This window comes from Asterias amurensis, chromosome 7, assembly GCF_032118995.1.
Source record: "Asterias amurensis chromosome 7, ASM3211899v1".
Lineage (NCBI taxonomy): Eukaryota > Metazoa > Echinodermata > Asteroidea > Forcipulatida > Asteriidae > Asterias > Asterias amurensis.
Genome location: NC_092654.1, coordinates 11,746,737 through 11,774,403, shown reverse-complemented (window position 1 = coordinate 11,774,403; position 27,667 = coordinate 11,746,737). Strand labels below are relative to the sequence as shown.

The following is a 27,667-nucleotide window of genomic DNA, read 5'->3' as shown; positions in this document are numbered from 1 at the left end:
AGGAACTGCCTAGTTTTGACATAATGTTTGCGTGTCACCGCCTAGCGGTTAAGAGCACCGGCTTCAAGCTCTGGGCCCAATTTCATAGCGCTGCTTAGCGGCCGATTTTGTGCTTCCTTTGCAATTTCTATTTCATAGCGCTGCTAACCGTAAGCATACGAAAGGCATGCTAACCTTCCGGTGCTTACCGCACGAAAACAAATGACGTCACAATGCAAATCCACAGTAAACACGCAATATGGCCACCCTATTTTTCTGCTAACCTGTGAAATAGGCTAAGGCTTAAGCAAATTTTTCTGCTACAGTAAGCATGCTTACCGTTAAGCAGCGCTATGAAATTGGGCCCTGGTGTTTCTGATCAGCAGATTGTGGGTTCGAGTTCTAATCATGACAACTGTATCCTTATAAGATGTCGGTCCGGTGTGTTATGTTACGCACATAAGCTAGTGCCTTCGTAAAAGTAAGGGGTTCACCCCGGTGTTCCTGACTTGATTGGCTGCATATTGCACCACAGCACCTTGTAAAACTTGACATTGTAATATTGTATGATGTAAGAGGAGTACATGTAGTTCTCAGGTGTGTATGCTTCGTTTTGGAAAGGGCAAGGGCACCAAGGCATTATCTCCCTGGAAAACGGCACCCTATGAGGAATTTGTAAATTTGTACTGGAGCATTTCTAGGGCACCAAGGCAATGAACAAGGGGCATGGAGGCAATCCCCTTCGTTGCCTCCGTGAAGTATCAGGTCTGAGGTCTCATAGTTCAAAAGTAGTCCCCACATAAACCCTGCAGGAAAATACTGAATGTTGAAGCGCCTTAGTGTCACTGATTGACGGAAATGGGCGCTATATAAGAAGCCACCATTGTTATAAGAACCATAAATCACACAGAACAATATCAAGACATGTATGTATACAGGGAGTGCACCACAAACAAACAATCCAAAGCAGCCCAAAGGGACTTCAAAATAGTCCACGTTTGAAATAGTGTTTGAATTATTGAACCAAATTTGAGCGAAAAATGGTTTCTGACTGGCACTACAAGGTAAAAAAAAAAATAGTATGTAGGCCTAGACGGCTCAGTTCCCCTTCTAGAAAATTTGTTTATGTCTGTCCAATTAAAATATACCGTGTCTGTTTCCCTTGTAGTTTATTATACACATATTGACTGGCAAAGAGGTAACTAGTATCTGTCTATTCCCACGAGGGACTTTGAGTGACCAGAAGAGCGACCTATTTCCCCCGAGGCCAAAGGCCGAGGGAAATAGGCCCCTCTTCTGGTCACTCACAGGCCCGAGGGGGAATAGACGTACACTACATGTAGTTACCGATTATGCCAGTCAATATTTGTATTATAACAACTAGATCTTCAATGTGAAGTAAGAACAGAAAACAGAGTTTTGTAGTTGTTCACGGTTCAAGTCAAGAGAGGGAGCTGTTACCCAGGCACTATATTCAATGACTATTGCCAGCTCTGGTACTATTCCCGCAAAACACGCGCGCGCAATCACTAGCCTATATTAGTTCATCCCACGTGACCGTGTTTCAGCCAACCAGAATACAGAACAAGCAAGAGGTGTGTTATAATACTAAATATTGAACTTTGTAAAGAACGTATTTTCTGATAAACCTTCAAAATCTGATAAAACCTTGCAAAAATTAACAACTGAAATAAAGTCTTAAATTGCTCATCAACACATTCTTTAATAACAATAGGAATATATAATAGTACTCAAGTAAGATTTTAAATTTTGCATGGTGGGAGTATAATCAGGTGAGGTTTGCAGTAAGTATCATTGTTTCCATCAGTATGCTCTAATCATCAAACCATCAGTTCTTCTCAGAGTCAACACAACTAAAAAGAGATTGACACAAGGTGCTGCTGCAAACCTCTCCTGAAAAAAAGAATACTTTTTATAACAGAGTCTTAAAAATGCACAAAAATCACCTCCAAGGTGTTCTGGGTTGGCACTAATTGAATAACATGGAAACATAAACCAAACATGTGACTATTAAATATAAACAAAAGAGAAAAAATCTCATTCTCAAAGACACTGGACACCTTTGGTTATTGTCAAAGACCTGGGTCTAATTTCACGGCTGCAGCTGCTTCTCGCCAAATTCTGCGCTTACAATCTCGATTCCCCGCTTACGTGCAAGCACCGAATTTCTGCGCTAGCCTTGTAAGCGTAGAATGCCAAGTAACGTGGAGTACGCAAAAGCCCAAATTCGCCGCTAACCCATGAAATACGCTTGCTGTAAGCACAGAATTCCCTGCTTCAGTAAGAGCCGATGCTATGCTTACAGTAAGCAGAGCCATATAATTGGGCCGTGTATCCCAACATATGCATTAAATAACAAATCAGTGAAAATTTAGACTCAATTGGTCATCAAAGTTTCAAGAGAATAATGAGAGAAAACATCCTTGTTGCAAAAGTTTGTGTGCTTTCAGATGTCTAATAAAAGGCTTCAGGTCTGCAGTCTTTCAATATTTGAGTGAGCATTAACTCTTTTTCAAAAGCTATGTTAGTCCAGAGGGAGTTGTTTCTCACAATATTTTATACTATCAACAACTCTCCGTTGCTAGTTCTCCTCAAGTAAGTTTTTATGCTAACAATTGTTTTGAGTAATTACCAAAAGTGTCTAGTGTCCTTTAAGATGAAATATTCCCAGCCTTAGTAAAGGTTCATTAAAAAGCACAGGAGCTCCTCAAACAATAAATGTTTGTGCAAAGTAAAAAAAAAGTCTTGATTATGTCACGATTACCAGGAAAATTCCTATGACGATTGATACATCAAGATTCTCACTGTTTGCTAAAATTCATCCCCATAAGACCAAATTCACGATACCACTTCGCTTTCTAAGACAACATCTTGTTATAAATTTAATCTCTATGTTTAATAAATAACCCATTCCCATCAATTCCTGCCGTACAGACGGAAATGAATGATTTGTAAATACTTTCCAACCGCGGATGTGTTGCATAATTATTACAAAAATAGACAAACGGTTGTTAATTCAGGCACACTCAATTAGTTCCACTTTACTCAAATTAAGATGGATTTTCTATACTGTAAACTTTCTTATCTGAGTGAATATATACAGGCATTTAAAAAAAATTGTGTTTTATTTATTTTTTTGACATTCGCTTTGAAATATTTATTTAGTTACATGGAATGTTGCTATGTATAATTTACGATAGCTACATGTTCATCTTTATACAGCTAAGTTCTCTAGACACACTGTACATCAATAACATATCTCTGTATGCATCTATAAATGAGTAGAATTTTCACAAGAGTGTTATGGCATGTAAGATGGAGTGCTGAAGAAACAATTGGGTTTGGTTTACTCTAATTTAAGCAAACACTTTGTTTGAATAATTTTGTGAAAGGAGTATTGGGTGTAAATCTAAAATATTTTGTGTTTTCGAATTCAATGTTATCATATGAAGTTAACCTAAAGTCCAGATCATAGTATTCATCATATTATAGAATCGTACTGAATCAATCAGATTCCAAAAGCACCAATACCCCAAAACTTGTTACAATTGTCAGTTGTCTGTATTACCAAAGTAATTTGTATTGTGGCATTAAAGATCAATCGTTAAGTCTTTGTGAAATGAGCCCAGGGGTACTGTGTCTGGCCGAGTGTAATAGCATGGTTAGTTCAGTGCAGTTTTAGTGAATCCATTAAAGTGAAGCAAAACACAGATTTTCATGAGTTTAGTTTTGGTTGTCTAATACAGAGTCCATCACAAACTTGCTGTTGGGTATAGGGTTCTTTTGTCTATTGCCATAGCCTTTTTCAAGCTTGGATAGTTTGACTGTATGTTAAGTAGTGAACTCATCAATATTAAGCAAACTTTCTGTTGGATTTTGATGAATTTGGTGTATTAGGGGTACATGTAAGCCAAGCTTTTTAACTACTTTTAAAGCCATGTAACTAAACGAAGAAATTTATTGCAATTGAAGAATTATTTTACACTTGTCCTTACATTGAACATTGGTACGAGTCTGTCACGGATGGTGATCAAACCGAGGTGATACAATTAGTATGTACACCTGACAGGTACCATGGAAAGCAGTTTTTAATTTCCTCTTACCCCAATGGCAACCATATTCACACTGGGAAACTCAAAGTACTTGGAAATGGTGCGCATATCATGGGGGGATATTGGACGGAATTCATAGTAAAACAAATTTGATTAAATAACATGATAGTGTTTGGACGGTTTACAACTTGAATTAAAGCATTTTGCCCATTTTAGAAAGTAGCATACAAATATACAGAGAAGAGAGTTTTTATCTCAAGCGAACACATCTCGCAACGTCATAAATAGTTTTTCAATAATCTTTACAAATCTATCCGTCTTTGATCCTCTCTGTAAATCATACCTCAAGAGCTAACTCCATCCTGGAAGGGGGTGGTATTCAAACTTAATTCATTCACCTAAATTATTGACAGTCTTTTCAGCTCCCAACTGGAGGTTTCCTTCTTGCTTTGGCGGTGATGGATGTTGCTTTAGGGGAGCGAGGTTTGGAGACTGTCGCCTTGGTGGGCGATTCACCGGATCTGTTGGGAGATGCTTTCGGGTGAGATGAAGGGGGTGCGGACGCCCTTGTTCGAGGGGGCGCGCCCTTTGATGAGACACTTGGTGACGTGGACGAGGCGGTCACTCTGGTTTTCTGTGTGCCATTTGTTGACTGTGGATAAAATAAACAAATATTAAGTTTGTGGTAACACCATGTGTGTATCTACTTGCCAGGTAGATTAAGTTTATTTGAGAATTTGTCTAGCTTTATATTCTAGCGTCACGGAGTAGATTATTTTGGAGTTCGTGAGACTTCTCAGTTCTGAAAAGAACTGTCCTGCTTTTTAACTACTACCTGGGCAGAAGGTAGGAAATCATCAAATAATCTTTTAGATAATCCAATAAGGATCAAATTGTTAGATCTCTTTCAGAAGAGCTTGTTGATGTTCTGAGGCAATTTTTACAAGACAGGGAGATCAGTTTTTCATGCGTCCCCATTGGTTTTAATTTTGTCATTCTAGAGAAAAGTTGTGGTACTTGGGAACACAGCTGTAGACTCGAAGGTTACACTTACCGTGTTTCTGCTTGGGCCAGAACGTGATGTACTGGCAGGTTTCCTGGGCAAGGCGGTGCTTTTCCCGTTAGTTGATTTAGGAGCACTCTCTGTGGGTTTGGCATCCTATAAATGTCAAAAGCAGGTGGGAAAAAAGGAAGTTCATTTATTACACATGCTTAGATTTATTACAGCAATTCCAGGGGCCAATTTCATAGTACTGCTTACTGGTCAGCAAATTTTTGTGCTAACTATAGTTGACAAACTTACTAGAGCATAATCATATTTCACAGGTAAGCCAAAAGAATAGGCGGCCAGCTTGCGCGTTCACCATGGATTTACATTGTTATGTGATTCATGTTTTATACAGTAGCCTCGGAAGAATAGCATGCCTTGTCTTCACCCAGGAGTGAATGGATACCTGTGAGGGTAGAGATGGTTCTTGTGATAGATTTAGCACAGTGCGCTACATACATGGCAGCACAGGCTGTGTATACTTCCCAGGGAGCTGAGATGGTTTAAGGAATGAAATAATGGCCAAGTGACCAGGGGTAATAATGTTTGAGCGCAATGAGGATCAACATTGGCAGGTTGTTCCTAGTACATGTACCTTGTACCTTTTTTTACATGGTTTTCACACACAATTAAGATACTTGTTACCTCCTACACAATGCGTCTTATCCACTTTCCCTCACCTCAACTTTGATGGCAGATTGAGCCTCTTTACTCGATGTCTCCCCGGTCACATTAGCATTCGAGTCAATCTGTCCATTCTCTTCAAGCAGCAGCTCATCCTTCCACTGTTTCATCATCTCCAAGACATTCTTGGGCCCATCGTTGTCCGATCCCTTCTCTCCAGTGATCCATGGATGATGTAGAAGCTCGCTGGCTGTAAGGCGATGCGCTGGGTCTACCGTTAACAATCCCTGAATGGCATTTTTGGCTGTTGACAAACAAACAAAACAATTTTAAAGTCTTGTAAAGTTGACACTCCTCACTTCATCACACCTTTAAGAAGCATCTGACGTCATGCCCCACACCTGTTCCAACAATTGTTTGTTGTTTATGACTTAAATTTGCAATTTGTGTCATCGTTACAACTGTGATCTTGATGAAATGGCAGTACATAACACATTTTTGTATATGTGTGTATGGAATATGCTTAAAGTAAGCGCAGAATTCCCTGCTTCCGAAAGCACCAAAAGTTTGGCCTAGATTGTATGTATATGTTCTATTGTAATGTAGTGGTGAAGACGGCCAATTTAATACCTTCGTCGCTGACTTTCTTCCACACTGCTCCAGTGAAATCTAAATCGCCTTTACGTATTGCTTCGTATAAACTGTCCTCATCACGGCCATTGAATGGAGGGTACCCACATAATCTGACATAAATAAAAAAAGTAAGTTTACAAAAATTACGAGCCAGATTTTTAAGTTAACACAAGACCACCAGACCAGAGGCCAATAATTAAAGTGTCGGGCCAGTAAACTCATGACCACAAAAGTCTTGTATAATAATATAGATTTCAATAATAATACCTCACTGTGTAATCAACAAATTATGTTCCAATTATGTCGCAATGTTGACTTTACGTCCAATAAATATCCTTCAACTATGTTGAGTGCTGAAGTGTTTTTACCCATAGGACAAACTTGTTCAAACCAAACACATTACTTTTAAACTGTATATTTTTTTCTCCTCTTGAAAAAAAATTGTACTTCAGTAAAAACATTAACTACAATTTAACTGTGGTCTTGTGGATTTTCCAACAAACATATTGTTGAAAATATAGTGTATAGGATTTGAGGCATTGCATGATAGGGTATCAACTTATATTTGGTTTCCGGTAACACCATGTGTGTATCTACTTGCCAGGTAGAGTTTGTTTTTAGAGAACTGTGTTGGTTTATTCTACTACCGCAGAGTAGATTGTTCGGGTGTTCGGGAGACTTTCAGTTCTGAAAAGAACTGTCCTGCTTATTAACTATTACCTGGGCGGATGGTATAGAAATAGGCTGGGACTACTATTTTAGCTTGTAGGATCGTAACTAACTGTACTACCGCAGAGTCAGTTCTTGAATTGGTCTCATTGTTTCCATTAGCTTGCTCTAGTCATCGTCAGGAGACTGTTGCATTAATATAGTGCATAGAAAATATAGTGATCGTTATGTCACTATCACAATATTGCAACAGTAGCACTGTTTGTCAAATGTCATCTTCATGCCTAAAAAGGCAAGGCCAACTTGACATTTCCACTGTGATCTTCAAAGATTAGTTTTTGAAGTTATTCTTAAAGGGTATTGATACTTTTTGTAGATCAAGTTTTTGCTTAATTTGGACTTAATTGTTCATTGAAGTTGCGAGAGAATAATGGGAGAAAAAAACACCCTTATCGCAAAAGTTGTGTGCTTTCAGTCATGCCTTGAATTTGAGACCTCATGCTGTCTCGAATTCAATTCAAATGTTTTAGTGACAATGTTTTATACTATCAACAGCTCTCCATTGCTCGTTACCAGGTAAGTTTCTATGCTAACAATTATTTCAAGTAAATACCAATAGCGTCCAGTGCCTTCAAAGAAAAATATATCAAGGATTTAGACAAAATAATGTAAAAACATGAAGCGTGTAAAATTTGTTTATTACTCACAGCATATACGCAATGACTCCTATACTCCATACATCACACTGCTGGCTATAACCTTGGTTGTCAATAACTTCAGGGGCTGTTTAGGATTGGGGAAAGGTTGGAAGGAAGGTAAACAAGTATTAATGTCAGCGATTGCACCTGCTTGATCTACCCTCGCAGGAAACCGCAACATGACAACACATCTATTATCAGGGCTTATATGTCAACTTACGTACAGCGATACTCATCTCGGATGAATATCACTCGGAAAAGTGTTCTGTTTTTAAGCGTAGCAGAATTTATTGCTCAACGGCAAAAGACCTAACTCAATAAATGACGTAGGATTTTAAACTCAGCGTGCTGGGAGTATAATTAGGCGATGTTTACTGTGAAAATCTCTTGTGAGTTAAGTTGGTTTTGAAAAGAACCGTTTTTTGAGCGTTGCAGAATTTAGTTAATGGCCTGACGTTTCGACCCTAGCAGAGTCTTTCTCGAAGGCTAAATGACAACACAACAAACATGAACAGGTAACTAAGTGAAACATAAGCAGTGAAGTGGAAATACATGAATGGGGTTGGAAAGCATACAGAAAAAAGCAAGGGTTAAACAATGAATAGGGAGACAAAGAATTTCAGAATTTATAACTCAAAGAATTATATAACTCAAAGGCAAAGGACCATTCTCAATATGATGTAGGATTTGAAACATGGTGGGAGTATAACTAGGTGAGGCTTGCAGTGAAAATCTCTTGTGAGTTGTGTTGGTTCTGAAACAAAAACTGTAGTAAATGATTTTGAGCGTAGCAGAATTTTATTACTCAAAGGCAAAGGACCTTTCTTGGTATTATGAAGTAGGATTTGAAACTTTGCATGGTGGGAGTATAATTAGGCGAGGTTTGTTGGGAAAATCTCTTTTGAGTAGTGTTGCTTCTGAAAAGAACCTGTGGTATAAGAAGACAACTATAAGTTTCGTCAGCCTCAGTCTATGATAATTATTACTTTTGATATATTTTTTTTTTTCTATCTTGTTGTATATTTTTACTTTTTTTCATTTATTTATTTTTTAATTTTTAATTTGATACCCTATTGTTTACTAGTGTACCTTTGTTTTGGGGAATTATTTAAATTAAATAAAACTAACCTGTGAAAATTTCCTTTAAAAAGGTGGTAGCATTTTTGAGATATTTTGAAGCAGTTATGTCCACACCGGAAAAATAAACCGTAATTGGAATACAAAGTCTGAATAGCATTTCATGCATGAAATGTTTCTCAGATTGAAATTAATTTAATCCCTTTCCCTAAAACCACATTCCTAACAAGGGAATCATTACACAAAATGTTATACATTATCAAAAGCTGTCTTCTCACCGAGCAATTTTGTATAGTCATTCAATTTTTTGGGGGTAAATTAATGTAGCAAAGGAATATCATACCCTCCCTTTAAATAGACATGTATGGTATTGTAACAGACTTTTACAACATCCAGTACTATTTTATTTTCTTGTTGTGATCAGGATGTTTGTCTTCTATGTTAGTTTTAGAGCCCCTGCCACATATCAGGTCATTTTACGGCACAATGCCAGCATGTCTTACCCATATACATCGGTGTGCCGCACATTGTTTGCATCATACTATCGCTGCCAGCACGGCCCTTCAGTATCGACAGACCAAAATCAGAAAGCTGTCAACAACAACATAAATCAGGAAATTCAATACTTAAACAAACAGTACTAAAGGCAGGGTTATAGTTTACTCAAAGTAACAATAACAGATTTTGTATACATGTGCGTCTAACAAAAGAAATTGAGCGTTACACTATTTCTAACCCCAGGCCTCAAGCACTCCTGAACCCAGCTCAACTCCTTATAGGAGTATGCGACACTAGCAACCAATTTGCTACATGTAATTATTCACATTAACAATCTAAACTTGGAAATACAACTCCCTGTTTACTCCTGGGTGTTGAAAAGCAACTATGGTTAAAAGGTAATTGCATCATTGTGTCTGCCCAGAAATGAGGCATCTCCTTTCAGCAATGTATTACTCTGGGTTTTTTTTTTGTTGTTAAATGTTATATAAGGACTAAGGAGCAAATGTGAACAAAAGCCCAGTAGTCATTAACGAGGTCAATGACCAGAATGAAACATAGAATCAGACTGAAGGCTCTTAATAGAAGAACTCTGATTGGTTGATCAAATGGTCAATTAACATGAAAAGATTACATGTAGAATCGATCTTGGAATGTTATATGGATAATTCTTGTAAAAGGAATATTGAAACTAACCTTGATATTGAGATGGTCGTCTGCATGCTCTGGATCACTGCTTAGTAAAATATTGTCCAGCTTTATGTCTCGGTGTACAATATCTGTATAAGAAAAGCCACTCAATTAGTTGCTTTTACAATAATACACATAATGGTACTTTATAAACAATGTAGGCCTAATGATTAAGTGATGGGAGTCTTCTAAAGCAAACTTGTTTGGTTGATACTTCATCAAGGCAACGTTTGCCTCCGTGCCCTATGGGCGTTGCCTTGGTGCCCTTGAAATTTCCTCATAGGGTGCCCTTTACCAAGAAGAAAATGCTTTGTTGCCTTTGCCCTTTCAGGAATGAAACATACTTTGAGACCACCAATATTAATGTAACTGGGTTTTAAAAGGAAGTGATGAGTAAAGAACCTAAAAGAATATGAGAAAAATCAGGACAAAACTATACGAGATATTAAATTTGCATCGTGGATAAAGAATATTAATTTTGGTTTTTACCCATACACCGATGTGATGTGTGTTAGAACTGTATACTCAGTACTTTCCGAGTCCTGTGAAAAAAAATATCACAGGCGTGTTAGTGGGGTGGGATACAAATCTACTCACCATTCTTATGTAGATATGAGACTGTGGCTGTTAACCTTTCGATGGTTGTTCTTGTGTCCTCTTCTGTCAGTGCCCCAGTCGCCTTGAATAGATCACTCAGCTCTCCACCATTACACAGCTCTAACACCAGGTACATTTTCTGATTGTGAGAAACATGTTCTTTAATTCAGTTTCTCATTTTATTTTAATTTGTGTATACAGTTGTGCCTGCTTAGTTTTGACTAGGACATTTTGTTTAGCGCCCTAGAGCATGTCAACATGATAAAGACCGTGCTTCATAAGTTTTTGTATTATTATTATTTTTATTAACATAAAATGTATGCACACAACAAAAAACAAGACTGAGTCGATTTGTGTTTTCGAAGAGTTCACATATGGCAGATCAACTGTTTTCTGATACGATCGGAATAATTTAATATTATTAACAATACTTTGGTTGCGAGAACCGAAACATTTTAATAAATGAAGCTCTTGGAGGAAATGGATTTAGAGCCAGCCATTAAAATTGGTCTAGCTACAAGACTGTGCATGATCTTTGATTCCTAAAATAGTTTCTTTTGTTATTTGGGGATTCCCCCTTTTACTAACTGCTGACTGAAAGAAACCTTCAGGCAATGTATAGTTGTGATGCAATTTTGGTTTCTTTTTACTGTATTCTCATGATACCATCTATCATAGTTTCACCCTCTTGACAATTGTGAAAATGTTTAAATTGTTGTGATCCATCCCGGATATAAAATGACCTTTGAATTCCTAAACCAATTGAATCAATTCTTATCAAGCAAGTTGCTTCGGATACAGATGTGAATACATATCTGCCATGACAACAAGAAATACACAGTGTACTATAACGTACAGAGCACTGCATAAGAAATAATTTTTATGAGTTTTTTTATAGTTTTTTTTTTTTACATACAATAGGCTACAAGTATAAAGTTCATGTAAAAACTACCTGGGAAACTAACTGAGTACATTTTAAAATTGACCCAGTGGTTTATTATATGATATCTAAAATAAAAAGTTGCATCCCCTTAAGGTGATCCCCTCGCTGCCACTTTCCATGTTGTATCATAAACCTGATCCATGGCTACACAGCAGTTAATGGCTATTACGGCTTCTGGTACCCCTGAACAATGATATTGACAAAATAAGGAGACCGCCAACTAGGGCTAGTGAGTTCTATTGGTAGAGGGCCGGCACATTAAACTGAAGGTGTTTGGTTCAAATCCCGCTCAAACTTTTCCTTACATGTACGACGCATGTCGTGTAATGCACGTGAAAGGACGAACCCATTTACACTTTAGCTATAAGAGAAGGGGTTTGCTCAGGTGTTTTGGGCAGTAGCTGCTGAATGTACCACAGCAGCACCTTGTAATTTATGTACTTTATGTAGTATAAACTTGTTAAACTTTCCTTAACATGTAGGCCGCGTGACACTGACAGGTAACTCACGTGAAAGAACCCAGTTACTAAAAGAAGGGGTTTGCTTTGAGGTGTTTTTTAGCAGTGGCTGCTGAGTGCACCACAGCACCTTCTTAACCCTTAAATTTTTAATCAGTGTTACCTGTGAGGTCTCATAAACTGCTTCCAGGTGAATAATGTGCTTGTGTTGGACCTTCTTCAATATGGCTACCTCTCGCTCTAGGAGTTTCACAGCTGAACTACCAGCCTAGAATAAGACACAATAATTATCAGAACAGAAAGGCAATATAAAATCTAAGACTCTAATATCAATGTTTAGCTTATTGTTGGTTTGTTTCAGCATTCTCCCTTAAAGGCACTGGACACTATTGGTAATTACTCAAAAGAATTGTTAGCATAAAAGCATACTTGGTAACAAGCAATGGAGAGCTGTTGAAAAGTATGAGAAACGGCTCCCTCTGAAGTAACGTAGTTTTTGGGAAAGAAGTAATTTTCCACTTAAATTTTTGAATTTGATTTCAAGACCTCATCAGAATTAGATTTTGAGGTAATCTGAAAGCACACAACTTAGTGTGACAAGGGTGTTTTTTCCTTCCATTATTATCGCGCAATTTCGACGACCAATTGAGTTCGTTGAGGTTTGTTATTTCATGCATACATGTATGTTGAGATACACCAAGTGAGAAGACTAGTCTTTGACAATTACCAACGGTGTCCAGTGTCTTTAACAGTGGTTCTCTGGCCAGTTAAATCACCAGTCAAAAGGACCAGTCAAAATTCTCTCCAAGTGGTCCAGCTGGGTAGCTCAGTGTTGAGAAAAAAACCCATATGAAATATAAATGCCAAGTTTGGACAAGTTAAAATGTTAAGGGACCAGTAAAATGACAAGCTAACTGGTCCTACTGGCCAATCACTGAACAAATTAAGGGCAAACCCTATTAATTAGGGAATAAAAGGGTAGCGGCGAATTCTTTAATGTCCGTTTAAAACCGGCAGGGTCGTTGTCATGTGATAAAGGCCATGTAGGCCCTAGCCGAAGGCAAGGGCCTTCATCACACGGCAACGATCCTGCCAGGTTTTAAATAGACATTTGAGAACGAGTCATTACTCTTTTATTCCCGTTTATAATATGCCCTTTTGATAAAAAACCTTTAAAAAAATACAATTATAGACACTTTGACAAGTGAAAATTCAAGGTTTGAAGTATTTTTTTCCAAAACTTTGTGAAGAATCGGTTAGATTCGCATGGGTTTTGTGTATGTACGCGCGCTTAGAAATAGATTATGTGCGAGCGCTTAGAAATAGATCACACGCTTTTACTAATAGCTATGAATTGCACGTTCCGCGTGAAAATACTGGCGTACGTCCGAGCCCGACACGCAAATGCCAGTCGGTTATACTGGTCATTATCAACCGTTTAAACACCCAAGTGACGCGCTCTCCACCGATGGAGTAGCCAAACTGTCTGGGGTATTTATGAATGTTTGTTTAAAGAGTAAACTTGTGCCCTTCTCCTTATTTTCATTACACCTACAGACGTGATACAAAAAGACAGCGAAAATGTCACCAAACCAATTTGGTGGTCATTCACTAAGCCAGTGTAGATCATATTTTAGTGTAAACAATACAGAATCTGTTTATGTTTTGACAGAAATTTGGGCCATTTTAATTGTTGCAAAGAAATTTATTGGTTTTGGGAGCCCTTTCAAGCTATTTTTCTGGACAGATTTATTTCTCTAGAGGACTGTTACTGATTTGATTTACATAGAAATACTTTCTGGGAAAGTACCGAGTATAAAACCGAACAACAATACAGAAATGTTTATGTTTTGTCTGAGATTTGGGATATATACATGTACTACGTGCAAAAAACTTATTTCAATTGCTGCAAAGAAATTTATTGATTTTGGAGGCCCTCTCAAGCTATTTTCTGGACTTTGCCAGTACTCTAGACAGATATCTCTAGAGGACTGTTAGGCCTATTGATATGATTTTAATAATCAGTAAGCTATTAAAGCCATATTATACACTTTCGGTACAGAAAAAAAAAATCACAGATTTACAAATAATTTACAGGGTTTACAGAAGGTAATGGTGAAAGACTTCTCTTGAAATATTGTTCCATGAAATGCTTTACTTTTTGAGAAAACATAAAAACAATATCAATTCTTGTTAGCGAGAATTACGGATTTATTTTAAACACGTGTCATGACACGGCGAAACACGCGAAAACAGGAGTGGGTTTTCCCGTTATTTTCTCCCGACTCCGATGACCGATTGAGCCTAAACTTTCACAGGTATGTTATTTTATAAATAAGTTGTGATACACGAAGTGTGGGACTTGGACAATACGGTTTACCGAAAGTGTATAATGGCTTTAAACAAAATAAAAACATAGTTTCCTTGGACTGATGCAAATTCTGCAAATTTTTAAGAGCAAAGTAACAAGTACACATAAAGATATAATAAAGCATCATTGCAGTGCATCTTCTCTATGAAACCATCATAATGTTCAAGTTAAATAAATCATCTTAATATTTTAAAGAGGTGTCCACTTTTCTTTCAACTATCTGCACAAAATACAATTACTCACATGACCAATGCTATACAGTTTTTAGAAAACACAAACAAATTGTAGCGTCAAACCTTTTCTTTGTTGACAAGTTTGATCGCCCATTTATCACCGGTCTCGTTGTGCGTTGCTTCCAGCACCACTCCAAAGCTACCGGCTCCTAGCTTCTTCCCAAATGTATACACCTTCTCAATGACAGATCCATCCTCGATTCTGGTGTGACGAACTGTTCGGGCAGGCTCACTGTGACTGTTACGTGACATTGTGACAACCTTATCTTAGCATCACATTAATTCACCATTACACCTGCAAGCAGAAATTCTAAATGTTATACAAATAACATGAAATTGATAATTAAGAAAGGGTCTGTAGAAAGGTTTGTGGAAACACTATGCAACACCGCAAACCGTACTATATCATATCCATGCAAAGTTTCAAATCTTATTACAGGCACTGGACACTATTGGTAATTACTAAAAAATAATTGTAATGTCAGCATAAAAACTTACTCCGACTCCCTCTGAAGTAACATGGTTTTTGAAAGAGAAGTGATTTCCTACTAAAATATGTGAATTGAATTCGAGACGGCAGCTAAGGTCTCGACGAATTCAAGTGACAAGGGTGTTCTTTCTTCCATTATTCTCTCGCAACTTTGACGACCAATTCAGTTCAAATTTTCACAGGTTTGTTATTTTACGAATATGTAGGGATACACCAAGTGACTAGACTGTTACAAAAGGTGTCCAGTGCCTAGAAAAGGTTGTTTGCTCAAAAACAACTTGCTATATTCAATACAGCCACAGATATGCAACATTGGCGACTGCATGGCGTTTGCTCATACAACTGAAACTGTACAAGCAAAAAAAATATATAAAAAATAACATGAAATTGATAATAAAGAAAGGGTGGTTTGCCCATGCAAACAACAACTTTCTACATACAATGTAATACAGTGACAGAAATTGCAGTATTGTTGACTACATTGTGTTTACTCATACAACTGAACCCGTACAGGCAAACAAGAAAACAAACTTTCTGCGAAGAAAAAACTTCATGGAAAGTTCAGACAAATACAGCCAGGATTAACAGTATCAGTGGCACCAGTCCATTGTGTTAGACTACCAAGAACTGTGGTCTTTAACTCCTCAAATTGCCCAATTAACATCATCCCTCAAAATGATGAAAATAAAGAGACCAACCCGTGGCCTATTGCCAATGAGCAGCTCATTCAGACCATGGACGCTCTACTACTCGCTGAAGGGCCCAGAAATCATGTAAAGCCAATTTGAACCCAAATCTCATTTTCATGCAAATTTCGCTAGCGGTCCTCCGCTACTTGAAGCTGCTTAAGGGGAGGATTTTTTTAAGTAGATCAAGTGGCTGATTCCATAGTGCTGTGCCATTGACTACCTTGCTCGACTCCCGAATGCACAGAGGCATTGGGAGTCCGTTACCGGTTGCACATACTTCACAATCACTTATGATTGTCCAGTATGTCAAGTGTTTGCTAAGTTTGACCAAGCCATGTCCCTGCACAGCAAACACCTAGGGCCTTGGTTTCCATTGAACTGATAGCGCTAATCTGTCCGCAGTGTTGTTGCTTAACAATTGTTTCTTTCCCAGCGACCTTTATAAGCAGGCTGGGGCCTGCTGAAAACATTCAATATCACATGGTTACTGATTCCTGCTTTAATAAGCAGAACATAACTTGTGTTCTTGGCAGCTGTAAGAAATAATCTAAATCTTAATCTAGTTAACCAAACTTCAGTCTGCTGCAGATAGGTCACTAAAGGGTACCTCTTTTGCGTCCAATACTGAAATGGTTTTCCAACAGTTGTAATATTTGTTTAGGTACAGTACTCAAAAACTGTTTCAACATACACTCTAAAAACTAAAGAGTTGAATCCAACACTTGCATGAGTTCGGTGAGTGACTACACTTTGAAAGTGTTGGATCCAGCATTTTATATTGTTAAATCCAGCATTTTAAAGTAGTCTGTCAGCAATTTAAGTGCCAGTTTAACGTTTAAAAAGCTGATCCAACAATTCAAAGGAATTGTTTTGAGAAATGTTGAAATAACACTTAAATTGTTGAATTAACCCTTTTTGCGTTGGATCAAAAATTTAAAATGCTAGATTTAACCAACAAAATGCTGGATTCAACACTTTCAAAGTGTAGTCACTCACCGAACACATGCAAGTGTTGGATTCAACTCTTTAGTTTTAAGAGTGTATGACAATAACTTTGATTCATTTGGTGTTTAAAAAAGTAAAAACATGTACATTACCCTCCAAATTCTATCGCACGGAAAAGATAACCGGTCTTTTTCGAAAATGTTTCCACTGAAATTTTAACCATTGGAAAAACTATGATGTAATGGTTGATGGTACACTTTGTTTGTTTCTTGTCTCTAGTTACTTTCTTCTGTCCAATACACGCACATGTGAGTTCCTGATTGAGCCAGTTGCTTTGGAAACAAAACGCTGTTGTAACTTCTCTATTTGTGCATTTCACTAATTGCCTGCACCATGTTTTTAATAAAAGCCCCAATATACAACCTAGGGTATACTATGGGTTTTAACCATATCACTTTCCTCAGATGTATAAGTTTACAGCGCCTTTAGGCCTACTGTTTGTTTCCTTATTTCTCATAATTGGTTTCAAGTTCTGATGAAATCCGGTATTTGCTTTAGATTTGGTCCAAATACTCAACAAACACCCTGTTGTTCGGCAAGCATGGCAGAAAGAACACTTTGGTTACCCTTGGCAACGCCGCCCAATTCATTCCTGACTTTTGTCCAGTAATTTCTGTTGACACTTAAGGCGAGAAATAACCCAGCAGCATTTCATGTCACTACTGAACATGTTCACAAAGGTATATTGTCACTTCTGAACATGCTCACAAAGGAATTATTACAAAACCAGGCTCAACATGGACAATCCTGAATGCACAAAACCTTGGGGGGATGTTGTACAAGTTTCTTTTAAATAACAATGCCTGATATGTGGGGTGATCAATTTTATCGTCAGGTTTTCTGAGAAAAGGATTGGGGATGCCTTTTTTATGATGTGGTCTGTGTCCAAATATAAATGTGTGGCTGCCATGCCCACATTGTACAATGTAAAAAGAATATTAAAGGAACACGTTCTTTGGATCGGAGGAGTTGGTCTATAAAAAGCGTTTGTAACCGTTTTTATAAAATGCATATGGTTGGAAAGATGTTTTAAAAGTAGAATACAATGATCCACACAAGTGTGCCTCAAAATAGCGTGGTTTTCCTTAAAATTACTGTGCGAACTAACACGGTCTGCCATTTATCCATAAATGGCCGACCGTGTTAGTCGATGAGGTAAAAGGAAAACCGTGCATTTCGAGGCATTTTTGTGTGGATCATTGTGTTGTACTTTTACAACATCTTTCTACACGTATGCATTTTACAACAAACGCTTTTCAAAGACCAACTCGACCGATCCAAGGCAATGTGTTCCTTTAACAATTAGATAGCTCAGTTGGTAGAGTGCCAGCGCATAAAACCTAATGTCATTGGTTCAAACCCTGCTCTTGTGAATTTTTCAATTCAATCCCAAATCAAAACAAAGTTTTGTCAGCTTTCGGAATTGTAAAATTTAAACAAGGGTTACACACTGTACACATGTGTGTGCCAACTATTATTCGAAATGCAGATACTGCATTAAATCATTCAAACAAAAAACAAAAATTGATAAAATGACAATCTGAAAGTTTGCAGATTTTCAGTTCTAATTGTCATCAGTTAGTTGTACCAGTGAGAAGGGACCTCTCTGGCAGGACTTAATTTATTCTTTTCCAAAACAAAAACTAATAGTCAATGCTCATGTCTACAGATTATTTTGACCCAATAAGAGGGAGGTCACTTTAATTATGACAGCATGATAAAGAAGATTGCATACTTGTATAACCATAGAGTTCTAAAGATAATAGTGTTTGGGATGTATTTAAAACCTGTGAACGGTTTCAAAACCCATTTCAAAGTACCACTTTGCGTCCATCACACTTGCTGTTCTTCTTAAACGTTGTAGGTTCCAAGTTTAGGCATTATTCGCTTACACAGCTATCACAGAAATTTTGCCATTGTCATGCGTAGTATAGATTTGTGAACGCAAGCGCGCAGAATTCTGGTGTAAGCAAAGCCATGAATAGGGATGGTATTTTGTTCTCCGAAAAAGAAGGGAAATTTTTATTGATTACAAAGTAACAAAGTCTGACCTTGTTCAATTACTTGTGTAGAGCTTAATAAAATAGGCTATATTATCATATTTTTCCAGTTTTTTCCAAGGTGAACAAATCAAACATTAGACTAACGTACAAGTATATAGGAAGAATATCAACCTGTTTGAAGTTGGGCCCAGGGGTGGATTTCACAAAGGTAGTCCTAACTTAGGACTAGTCCTAGGTAATGCTAAGAGATAGGACCAGTCCTAAGTTAGGACCAGTAACTCATCCTAACTTAGGACTGGTCCTATCTCTTAGCATTGCCTAGGACTACCTTTGTTAAATCCACCCCAGATAATTTTAGGATGTTGGGGAATATTCACTTTTACGAAAAGAGTACCAACAACATGAAGCACCTCCCAAGCAGACCTCACTGAAACTTCACTGATACAACAAACCTTTCAAAGTAATCAAACTTAATAATAGTCGAGGAGTGAGATTGTTTTTAAACACCACACAGCCTATTATCAAACTGCTTACAAAGTAAATATTTGAAAAGATCTGGTTGGACATTTCGTTCTGAATGCTGTCCGTGAGATAACAGGCATATCTGACATATTCCCACACGTACATGTATGAGTTATTTGCCAATGGATTATTTCATGTTGAACACGGGATCCTCTCTCGTTCTATGAAAAACTAAGTGTCTTTGCACAACACACGGATCAATAGGAACCATTCTGGCTTTTACAAAGCGGGGTCTACAGTCTACACTGATCGATACACTGTTCATTGGTTAGGGGGAAAGGAAGGGGGGGGGGGCTCATTATATTAATGTTTTGTTTGTGCTGTATTCTTCTGTGTTGGGTGAGAGTCGCAGTGGGCCCAGTGGCAAGCACGTACATACAATGAAATGATGACTTTGTCTGCACAAACTCCAATTTGATGTGTTATAGTTTATAATGGGGTGAACAGCAATGAAAAGTTCACCTCTTAAAGTTCTACATGTATTGCTTGGGGAGACGACGTTAACTTTGCAAAAACCATACTACAGATTTTTGTTTGTTAAACTGGGTCCCCAAAATGTGATTCTTTAGAAATATTAGAACAGCACTAGGAAGGCCCACAACTCTGTGTGCAAAAGAGTGTGTGAACAGCCAAAAAAAGTTCCCCTTTTCAAGTTCTCTGTTTGTAAAGACATAGGTTAACTTTAAAGGCAGTGGACACTATTGGGAATGGTAATTACTCAAAATAATTATCGTCATAAAACCTTTCTTGATTACAAGTAATGGGAAGAGGTTGATAGTAAAAAACATTGTGAGAAACAGCTCCCTCTGAAGTGACGTAGTTTTCGAGAAAGAAGTAATTTTCCACAAATTTGATTTCTAGACCTCAAGTTTAGAATTTGAGGTTTCAAAATCAAGCATCAGAAAGCACACAACTTCGTGTGACAAGGGTGTTTTTACTTTCATTATTATCTCGCAACTTCGACGACCGATTGAGCTCAAATTTTCACAGGTTTGTTATTTTATGCATATGTTGAGATACACCAACTGTGAAGACTAGTCTTTGACAATTACCAATAGTGTCCACTGTCTTTAAAAAAAACATACTTTAGAAAACCATACTTCAGATCATTGGACTTGTACAGTGGTTATTGAAAACCAACAGACAATATTTACTGCTTTTTTGTAACTTATACAACAGAGTTGAAAACGATACAAGGTTCTACTTTTAGGTCTGCTTACTGTACATACTGTTCATGTATTCCATACATGAACAACAAAGTAAATGTAGCCTCAAAACAGTTCTATTGGACCAATTAGAAAAATAATTCACCAAGAAATATTGCATAGCAAGGTGGTAGACTTTAAAGGGAAGGTACACGTTTGGTAGTTACTCAAAACAAATATTAACTTAAAAACTGACTTGGTAATGAGCATTGGAGAGCTGTTGATAGTCTACAACATTGTGAGAAGCGGCTCCCTCTGAAGTAGCGTAGATTTTGAGAAAGAGGTAAGTTCTCACTAAGATAATAAAAAACTTCTAGCTAGAAGTCTTTTATTCCTATCTGAAAGCACACAAATTCGTCCAGCAAGGGTGTTGTTTTTCTCATCATCTTCTCGCAACTTAATTACCAAAGGTGTACCTCCCCTTTAACAAGCTTTGGGCAAACAGAATGCTCAAAAAGTGTAAAAAATATCTGGTCCCTTGTGGTTTATAACTTGATATTAAAAATATATTTTTATCTCATTGATTTGTTGTTTTTGTTGATTTTTCCTTTCATCACATCTACACATTGTTTTATTTTGTTTAGTGTGGTGTTTTTTTTAGCTGGCTATCAACTTAGGTTGACCTATCTTTTCTTAATCTACCCTCACCTGGTCTTTTTTTCATTACCCATGGTAGTTTGTAATCTGACATGATCTTTTCTTTATCCCTGGAAAGCACCCCCTATGTTTTTTCAATGTTGGCTCGTGTCTTCAAGAGTTGGCCTTGCAGTCACTATGGGGTGTTGCGCATAAATTATTTAGTTTCAGAAATATGAAGAATTTTTTAACTTTCTATGGATACTATAAGAGTCCTGAGTAGATGTGGATGGTATTTACCGGTAATTGGGAAAGAATTTTTGTTTACCATACAAAAACTGTATAGTGACAGCAACCACCAAGACACGCACTTATGGACTAACTAGCTTTATTTTCCTAACCCCAGGCTAAATTGGGCGCCAAAGTCTGCAATTCCACTTTGAGGTGTTGACAGATGCCTCAGTACAGGATAAACTGAAATAGCAGATCCAGTGGATTTTTTTTCCAGATGTGGCAGATTAAACATTTAGTCTGTGACAGCTGTCACTGTGGTGACTTGTTCGAGGGATCATTGTCATGAGTCCAGCAGAGTTGTGCATTTAAAGTCTAAAAAGTAAGTCTTTACAGTGTCATAGACTCTAATGAAAGTATCAGTAGAAAATCATTGCGTATAGATATCTCCAGTAGTGAGCATGATGTCACAGTGTGTTTTAGAGGCTTGGTTTTTATGCAGTGGCCCCTTTCCTTATTCTTGATGTAATAAAGTCAGTTTAATAAACACTACATGGGTCACTGTGGTTCGGTGGTTAGACTGCTTGACTTGCAATAACAGGGTTGTGGGTTCAACTCCCCTAGCTGATTTCACAATGACTAGAATAAGTTGCGTCTTCTAGTTAGTGCTTCACAATTTCTTTATGTGTGACATTTATAATCGATATGCCAAACCAATGTTTTTATTTTGGATTGAGTGTTTTGTCCTCTTGTGGGAGTTTTCCGAGTTCCCTTGATGGAAAGATCATTGAAACAAACAAACAAGCAAAGTAGTTTTTAAATACAGCGTCTCAAGTCACTTTTTTTTACTTTTTTTTATGATGGGTTTTTGAAGTTTTTGTAATTATAGGACACATTAAACGTAGCACCTTGTAAGAGTGTACAAGGTGCCACGTGTATGAATATGATTCATTCAGCAGCCACTGCTTGGAACACCAGGTGAACCCCTCCTCTTGTGATCAGTGTAACTAAGTTCTTAGATGTACAGCTTACATGTACACCCAATCCGAAGGACAAAGAAATAATAGTTAAGTGTTTTGCCGAATGAGTTAAGTGTCAAGACAGGGACTATAACCCATCATCTGCTGTAAGGTCTGAGACCAGCATCAGGATTTTATGAGGTGGGTTGAAATGATAACCTTGGAGTATTAGATTCCGAGAAGCTTTAGAAAATGTTGTCCTCAGCAATTCTTTAAATGTAAAGAGTATCAAATTATAGGCCTTCATCATGGTCATGTTCCTCATATCAAATAACAATAATGAATGCTGATAATCATTTTGCGAATAGGACCCAGACTATTTTTTTCTTCCAGCCTCGGTTTGGATGTGTATTGATATCAATGGGAGAAATTCAAGATTGCTGCACCATGACAAAGGTGTATTATAGGGCCTTCCATTGTGCCCACAGTACATACTGTACCCAGACATGTTTACTTGTCTGCAAAAATCAATTGCTCACCCGATTGATTAACAACAAATTCTGCCCTTGACAATCTGCCCTTGTCTACAATATAATACAAAGAGAACAAATAAAGGCTGTTGGACAGGATAACCTTGGAATAACACGCAAGCTTAGAAAAGGTTCACTGTTAAATGCAAAGTTCAGTTAAATGTGTTTTAAAACTCCATGCCTAGTTACCATGGAGAGTAAATAATATAGACCATGTGAGCTTTGAAAAATCTAATGCATAGTTGGCCTCTGGACTTGGCATCTTTGCGATAGGCCTATTAGTGTTCCAATAATAGGTGAATGGACTTGCAGGTTTACAGCTAATAGCTAATAGTTTTAGCTAATAGGCTTACATTTGATATTCATAATCCTTACCAATTTAATCACTATCAAATTTCCAACAACAATTGACGAGAAAGGGAAAGGGTACCTGCCTTTTCTGTCCACTTTTTGATTGAAATTTTAGAAATGTCAAACTTATTGATTCTAATCAACTCAAAATTGTTGTCAGCAGAAGCCCGATTGTTGAAAGTTGCAAGAGAACTTCCTTGTTGCACACATTTTGGTGCTTTCAGATGCCTAATTAAAGGCTCCAGGCCTGGTATTGTATGATATGAGTGAGAAGTTACTTCTCTCTCAAAAAGTATGTTACTTCAGAGGGAGCCGTGTTTTATATGAACAGATCTCCATTGCTTGTAAACCAAGTCAGTTAAGTTTTCATGCCAACAATTATTTTGAGCTTAACTTATAGTGTCCAGTGGCTTTAAGCAGCATCTATAAATCATTGATTTTGGATGGTACCCATAGAAATAGAACCCGGAGAATGCCGAGTGTCTCATTGTGAGTGCAGTTTTGTTGTGAGACCATTTTTATGGACACGCATAAGCCATTTTTCATACGCGTGTATGGCAAAACAATGACGTCATCATTGACCAATGAAACGGTCTATGTGCGCTGACATGTTGCTATTTTGCCATACACGCGTGTCACGTGATGCTAATTTTGCCATACACGCGTATCATGCGGTATCGATACATCGGTCCACAGACGACACAGAGGGCGACCAAGCCCAGCGTTCTTCGGGTTCTATTTCTATGACGGTACCCAAAGTGTTTGAGTGAGCTAGGCAGGTCTTTTGAGCCCGCTGTTTTAGACAGCCTGTGGGTTAATTGCAGTAATTCTAAGATTGTGAGTAAATGATGCAGCCTTGTGCAGAGTGCATTCACTTCAAAAAAAAAGTAAACCACAAAGCCACAAAACAATTAAATAACCATTAGAGTAAATAACACTCTAATTAATTGACAGATAATTATATTGTCACGATGTCAACATAGGGTACTGCCTGTCCACAAACCACACTTATCTTGGAAGAGTAGGGGTTTCTGGTTCACATAGCAAGCACCCTTGTTGACAAGCTTGCGAGCTTCTCTGATTAATTTCATTTATGAGGTATCCTTGGTTTCATTTACCAGAAAATAATAAAATAATAGTAACAACTTTTATTTTATAGGTTTTCTTGGTAAAATTCGACAAATGAGCAGTCAATTTAATTTTCATGCGTTCCAATTAAAGCTGTTTTGCCTCTCAAGTTATTACTGCGTTTCAAATTCAGAATTCGGCCATTCAATTTCGAGTTAGGTCAAATTCCATAGCACTCTGTTCATTTTAACACACACGCCCCAAGAAGCGTCTGCGGATTTGAATGCTGCTTTGATGAATTGTTAAATTGAATGATTATTTTGTTAAATCGAACGACGCAACAGTACATTTGACCCTTTTCAATAGGATTCGATTTCGCACAAAATAGAGCAGCTTGGTGGTTTAATTGGCTGCTCATTTGCCGAAATTGACTGAGAAAACCTATATTAGAATAGACTTGTCCTTAATCCTAAAAAATACTCCACTCTTTGGTACACCAAACTGTTTGGACGTGTATGCTATGTTTAAATTAACCAACGCAGTGACGAGCAAAACCTTCCTCAAACAACATTTGTTTTTAAAAAGATTGTTTTGCAACCAACTATTAATCAATAAAAACATTTTGTATTTTTAAAAAAGAGAATTCAATTGAGATATTGCATAATGAGTGATGTCCGAAAAATTATAATGCCAGTTCTGGTTAAAAAAGCATCTTGGCAGACATTATGTGAATAGTTGCGCAAATGTTTCCTATGGTAGAATGCATCCTTGATGACTGCGTGCGACTTGCCTGGCTGTAAACCACATGCCAGTGGTCCACTGGCCAAACGCCAATTAAAGACACCAATTTCATAAAGCCTGTGAGCACAAAAATAAAAACAGGATTACCAACCAAATTTCCACGTCATTTTCAGGATTTAAGCAAACAACAGCTGAATACCAGTATCAAGCAAATATGCAACAAATGGAAATTTAGTAGGTACATGTGTAATCCTGTTTTTTATTAAGGGAGAAATTCTATGTTCAAACTACAAACCTGTGAATTCGCTCTGGGATCTGGTAAGTTTTTGTCCCTTTTCTTCAAAAATATTTTGTCAATGGTGTATTTATTTATAGTATTTGTTACTGGCTAGTCGCACATTGTCGCATGCATGACTGTCACTGAACATGCTACCCTACAGTACAAGTATCCTGGTGTCATGTGTTTTCAGTAGGATAACAGGAAAATTGTTTACAATCAAAAACTGAATGGTTTTTTTTCAAATCATCTATCCAATTTTTTAACAATAACACTTACACTTCATGGTGTGTTGAAATTTTTAAAGTTTTGGTTTTACGTTGCGAGAGACAGTCCGCCATTAACAGTGCTTATATGCATGCACGACATTGGAGAAACGTCATATGTTTTCACACCTTTCATTGGTTGGTATTTTATTGAATATTCAGAAGCTAGTATGGCGTGCAAAATAAATCAAAAATATTATTCAATTACTACTTAACAAATTCAATTACATTTTTGTCCCAAGGCATTATGGCTACTATTTAGAATCGAGAGATATCATAAGTCATGGTAGTAAAACACCCCACCCCCTTAAAACACACACACTTCATAACAATCCGTTTTCCCCCATTTCAGACCAGTAATGTTTGGTTTTAGGAGATAAGAAACCAATCTATGATATATTCTCTTTAGACGTAATATTTTTTACGCTTATCGGAATTTATTATAGTATGCAGTTAATCCAAACAAATTTTTTTTGTCATTTTCACTTAAAATATTTTAATTTTTTCCTCATATTGGCACACCATAGAATACCAAATAGTAACCACCTCATGTGATCCATCTAGTGACTAAAACAGAATGAAAATCAATTTTGTTTTGAACTTTCGAGGTTGGATGACGTTTCTTTTACTCATTTGAATGTTGGCATAATAATGCACTAGTGATTTGTACCAAAAATCAATCATTTTATAAATATTTGAGCTCTACTAACGTCAGGAAACTTTATTCTCAGCATGATTAAGCCTGATAAAAATACAGACCGTGAGTAAACTGCATAGCTTCTGCAACCGGTGCAGCTTGCACAATCTTGCGGTAAACGGGAATCAAAGTTGGGGACCGAAACATATGACTATTTTATGAGGGTCGGTAACGTACTATGACGCTACGATAATTTAAAGTTTAAACTCCAATCCAAACTCTGGGCCAACAAAAAACAGACTACGATAATTCTCGTAGCCTAGTCCTCAAAATAAAAACATCCTCCCCTTTGTCACTCCACACCAAATTATTTAGAATTTTCATTTTAGATAAAATTGGTGACCGTGTGTCTAACCCGTGCCATGATAAGCGATTGTTGCGGGTCTATGGAGGACGGCTTACCAGTGTTTTGGCATTGGCAACTTTAGATGATGGATTTTTATAATAGGGACTAAAAAAACCGGGGGTAAACAAATGTCGAGAAGACGAACATAAATTACCAGCTTACCTGATTAAAACGATGATCCACTGCTCTTTATGTCTAGATCTTTACTGACAGAAAACGTGAAATGAACGACCCATGTTTTTCTTGATTTCCGTCTTTTCATAACTTGTTATCGTTCATTTTTTGTCCCCAACCCAAGTCCTATGCCCCTTGGGTGATCATTCATAGCGTTTGTAGCAACACGAAGATACCCAGACGTCTTTAGTGAAGTTTTAATACAATTTAACAGTAGACTGGCACTACATCTAACGATAGTCTGGTTTCGGCAGCAACGGCTCATGATTGAATGTCCGGAACCAGTCAACGTGGTTACACTGACGTCACAATACCGAAAAGTCATGAAAATTTACATGCCTCTTCGCTGAGGGCGCTGTTAAAGATTGGCGGAGGTGATTTAAATCACACGCACGTGAATCAAGCTTCTGTAGATGATGTATTTATTATTATTGTTGTTAAAACATTCTGAAGGACATCAAAGATTCCATTTCAGCAAATAATTAAAATGAGCAGAGTATACAACACTTTTAAACTTATACTATAAGCCTAATGCTCTGGAGATATCCGACTCTCCTAAGATGTAACAAAAGCAGAAATTACTTTGAAACAATTATGTATTAAGTAGGATTTGAAACTTTGCATGGTGGAGATAAGATATAGAAGAGTTTGCGGTAACACCATGTAATAACAATCTCTAAGTGAGTTGGGGTGGTTCTGAAAAGAACCGTTGGGTTAACTCGACGTTTCGATTATGTATTATATTATTTGGTTTGCTGTAACACCATGTGTGTATCATAACGGCGGTAGAAATCTCGCCCAGACGAAATTGACAGTATTCTGCAAGTTAACCGAACGACATTTTGGCAGGAATTGATAGAATTTTCCTAAAACTAGTATGTAGTATTTGACAGAAATGGTCGGAAGGATGGGAAGTGTTTTGGCAAGACTAGAGATAGTATTACTG

The 27,667-nt window shown here is 37.4% G+C and overlaps 1 protein-coding gene across 1 annotated transcript; it reads right to left on the bottom strand.

Annotated features, from left to right (window-relative positions):
- Positions 1 to 1,677: 1,677 nt before the first annotated feature.
- LOC139939504 (serine/threonine-protein kinase 33-like) lies at positions 1,678 to 27,633 on the bottom strand. Its single transcript, XM_071935469.1, has 11 exons — positions 26,710 to 27,633; positions 14,655 to 14,886; positions 12,151 to 12,255; positions 10,587 to 10,725; positions 9,996 to 10,078; positions 9,305 to 9,392; positions 7,734 to 7,809; positions 6,355 to 6,467; positions 5,781 to 6,028; positions 5,107 to 5,211; positions 1,678 to 4,704 (listed from the first exon to the last, which is right to left on the bottom strand). The coding sequence occupies exons 2-11, from the start codon at positions 14,841 to 14,843 to the stop codon at positions 4,471 to 4,473; spliced, it is 1,380 nt and encodes a 459-aa protein (XP_071791570.1). The 5' UTR covers positions 14,844 to 14,886; positions 26,710 to 27,633; the 3' UTR covers positions 1,678 to 4,470.
- Between the last annotated feature and the right edge of the window lie 34 nt (positions 27,634 to 27,667).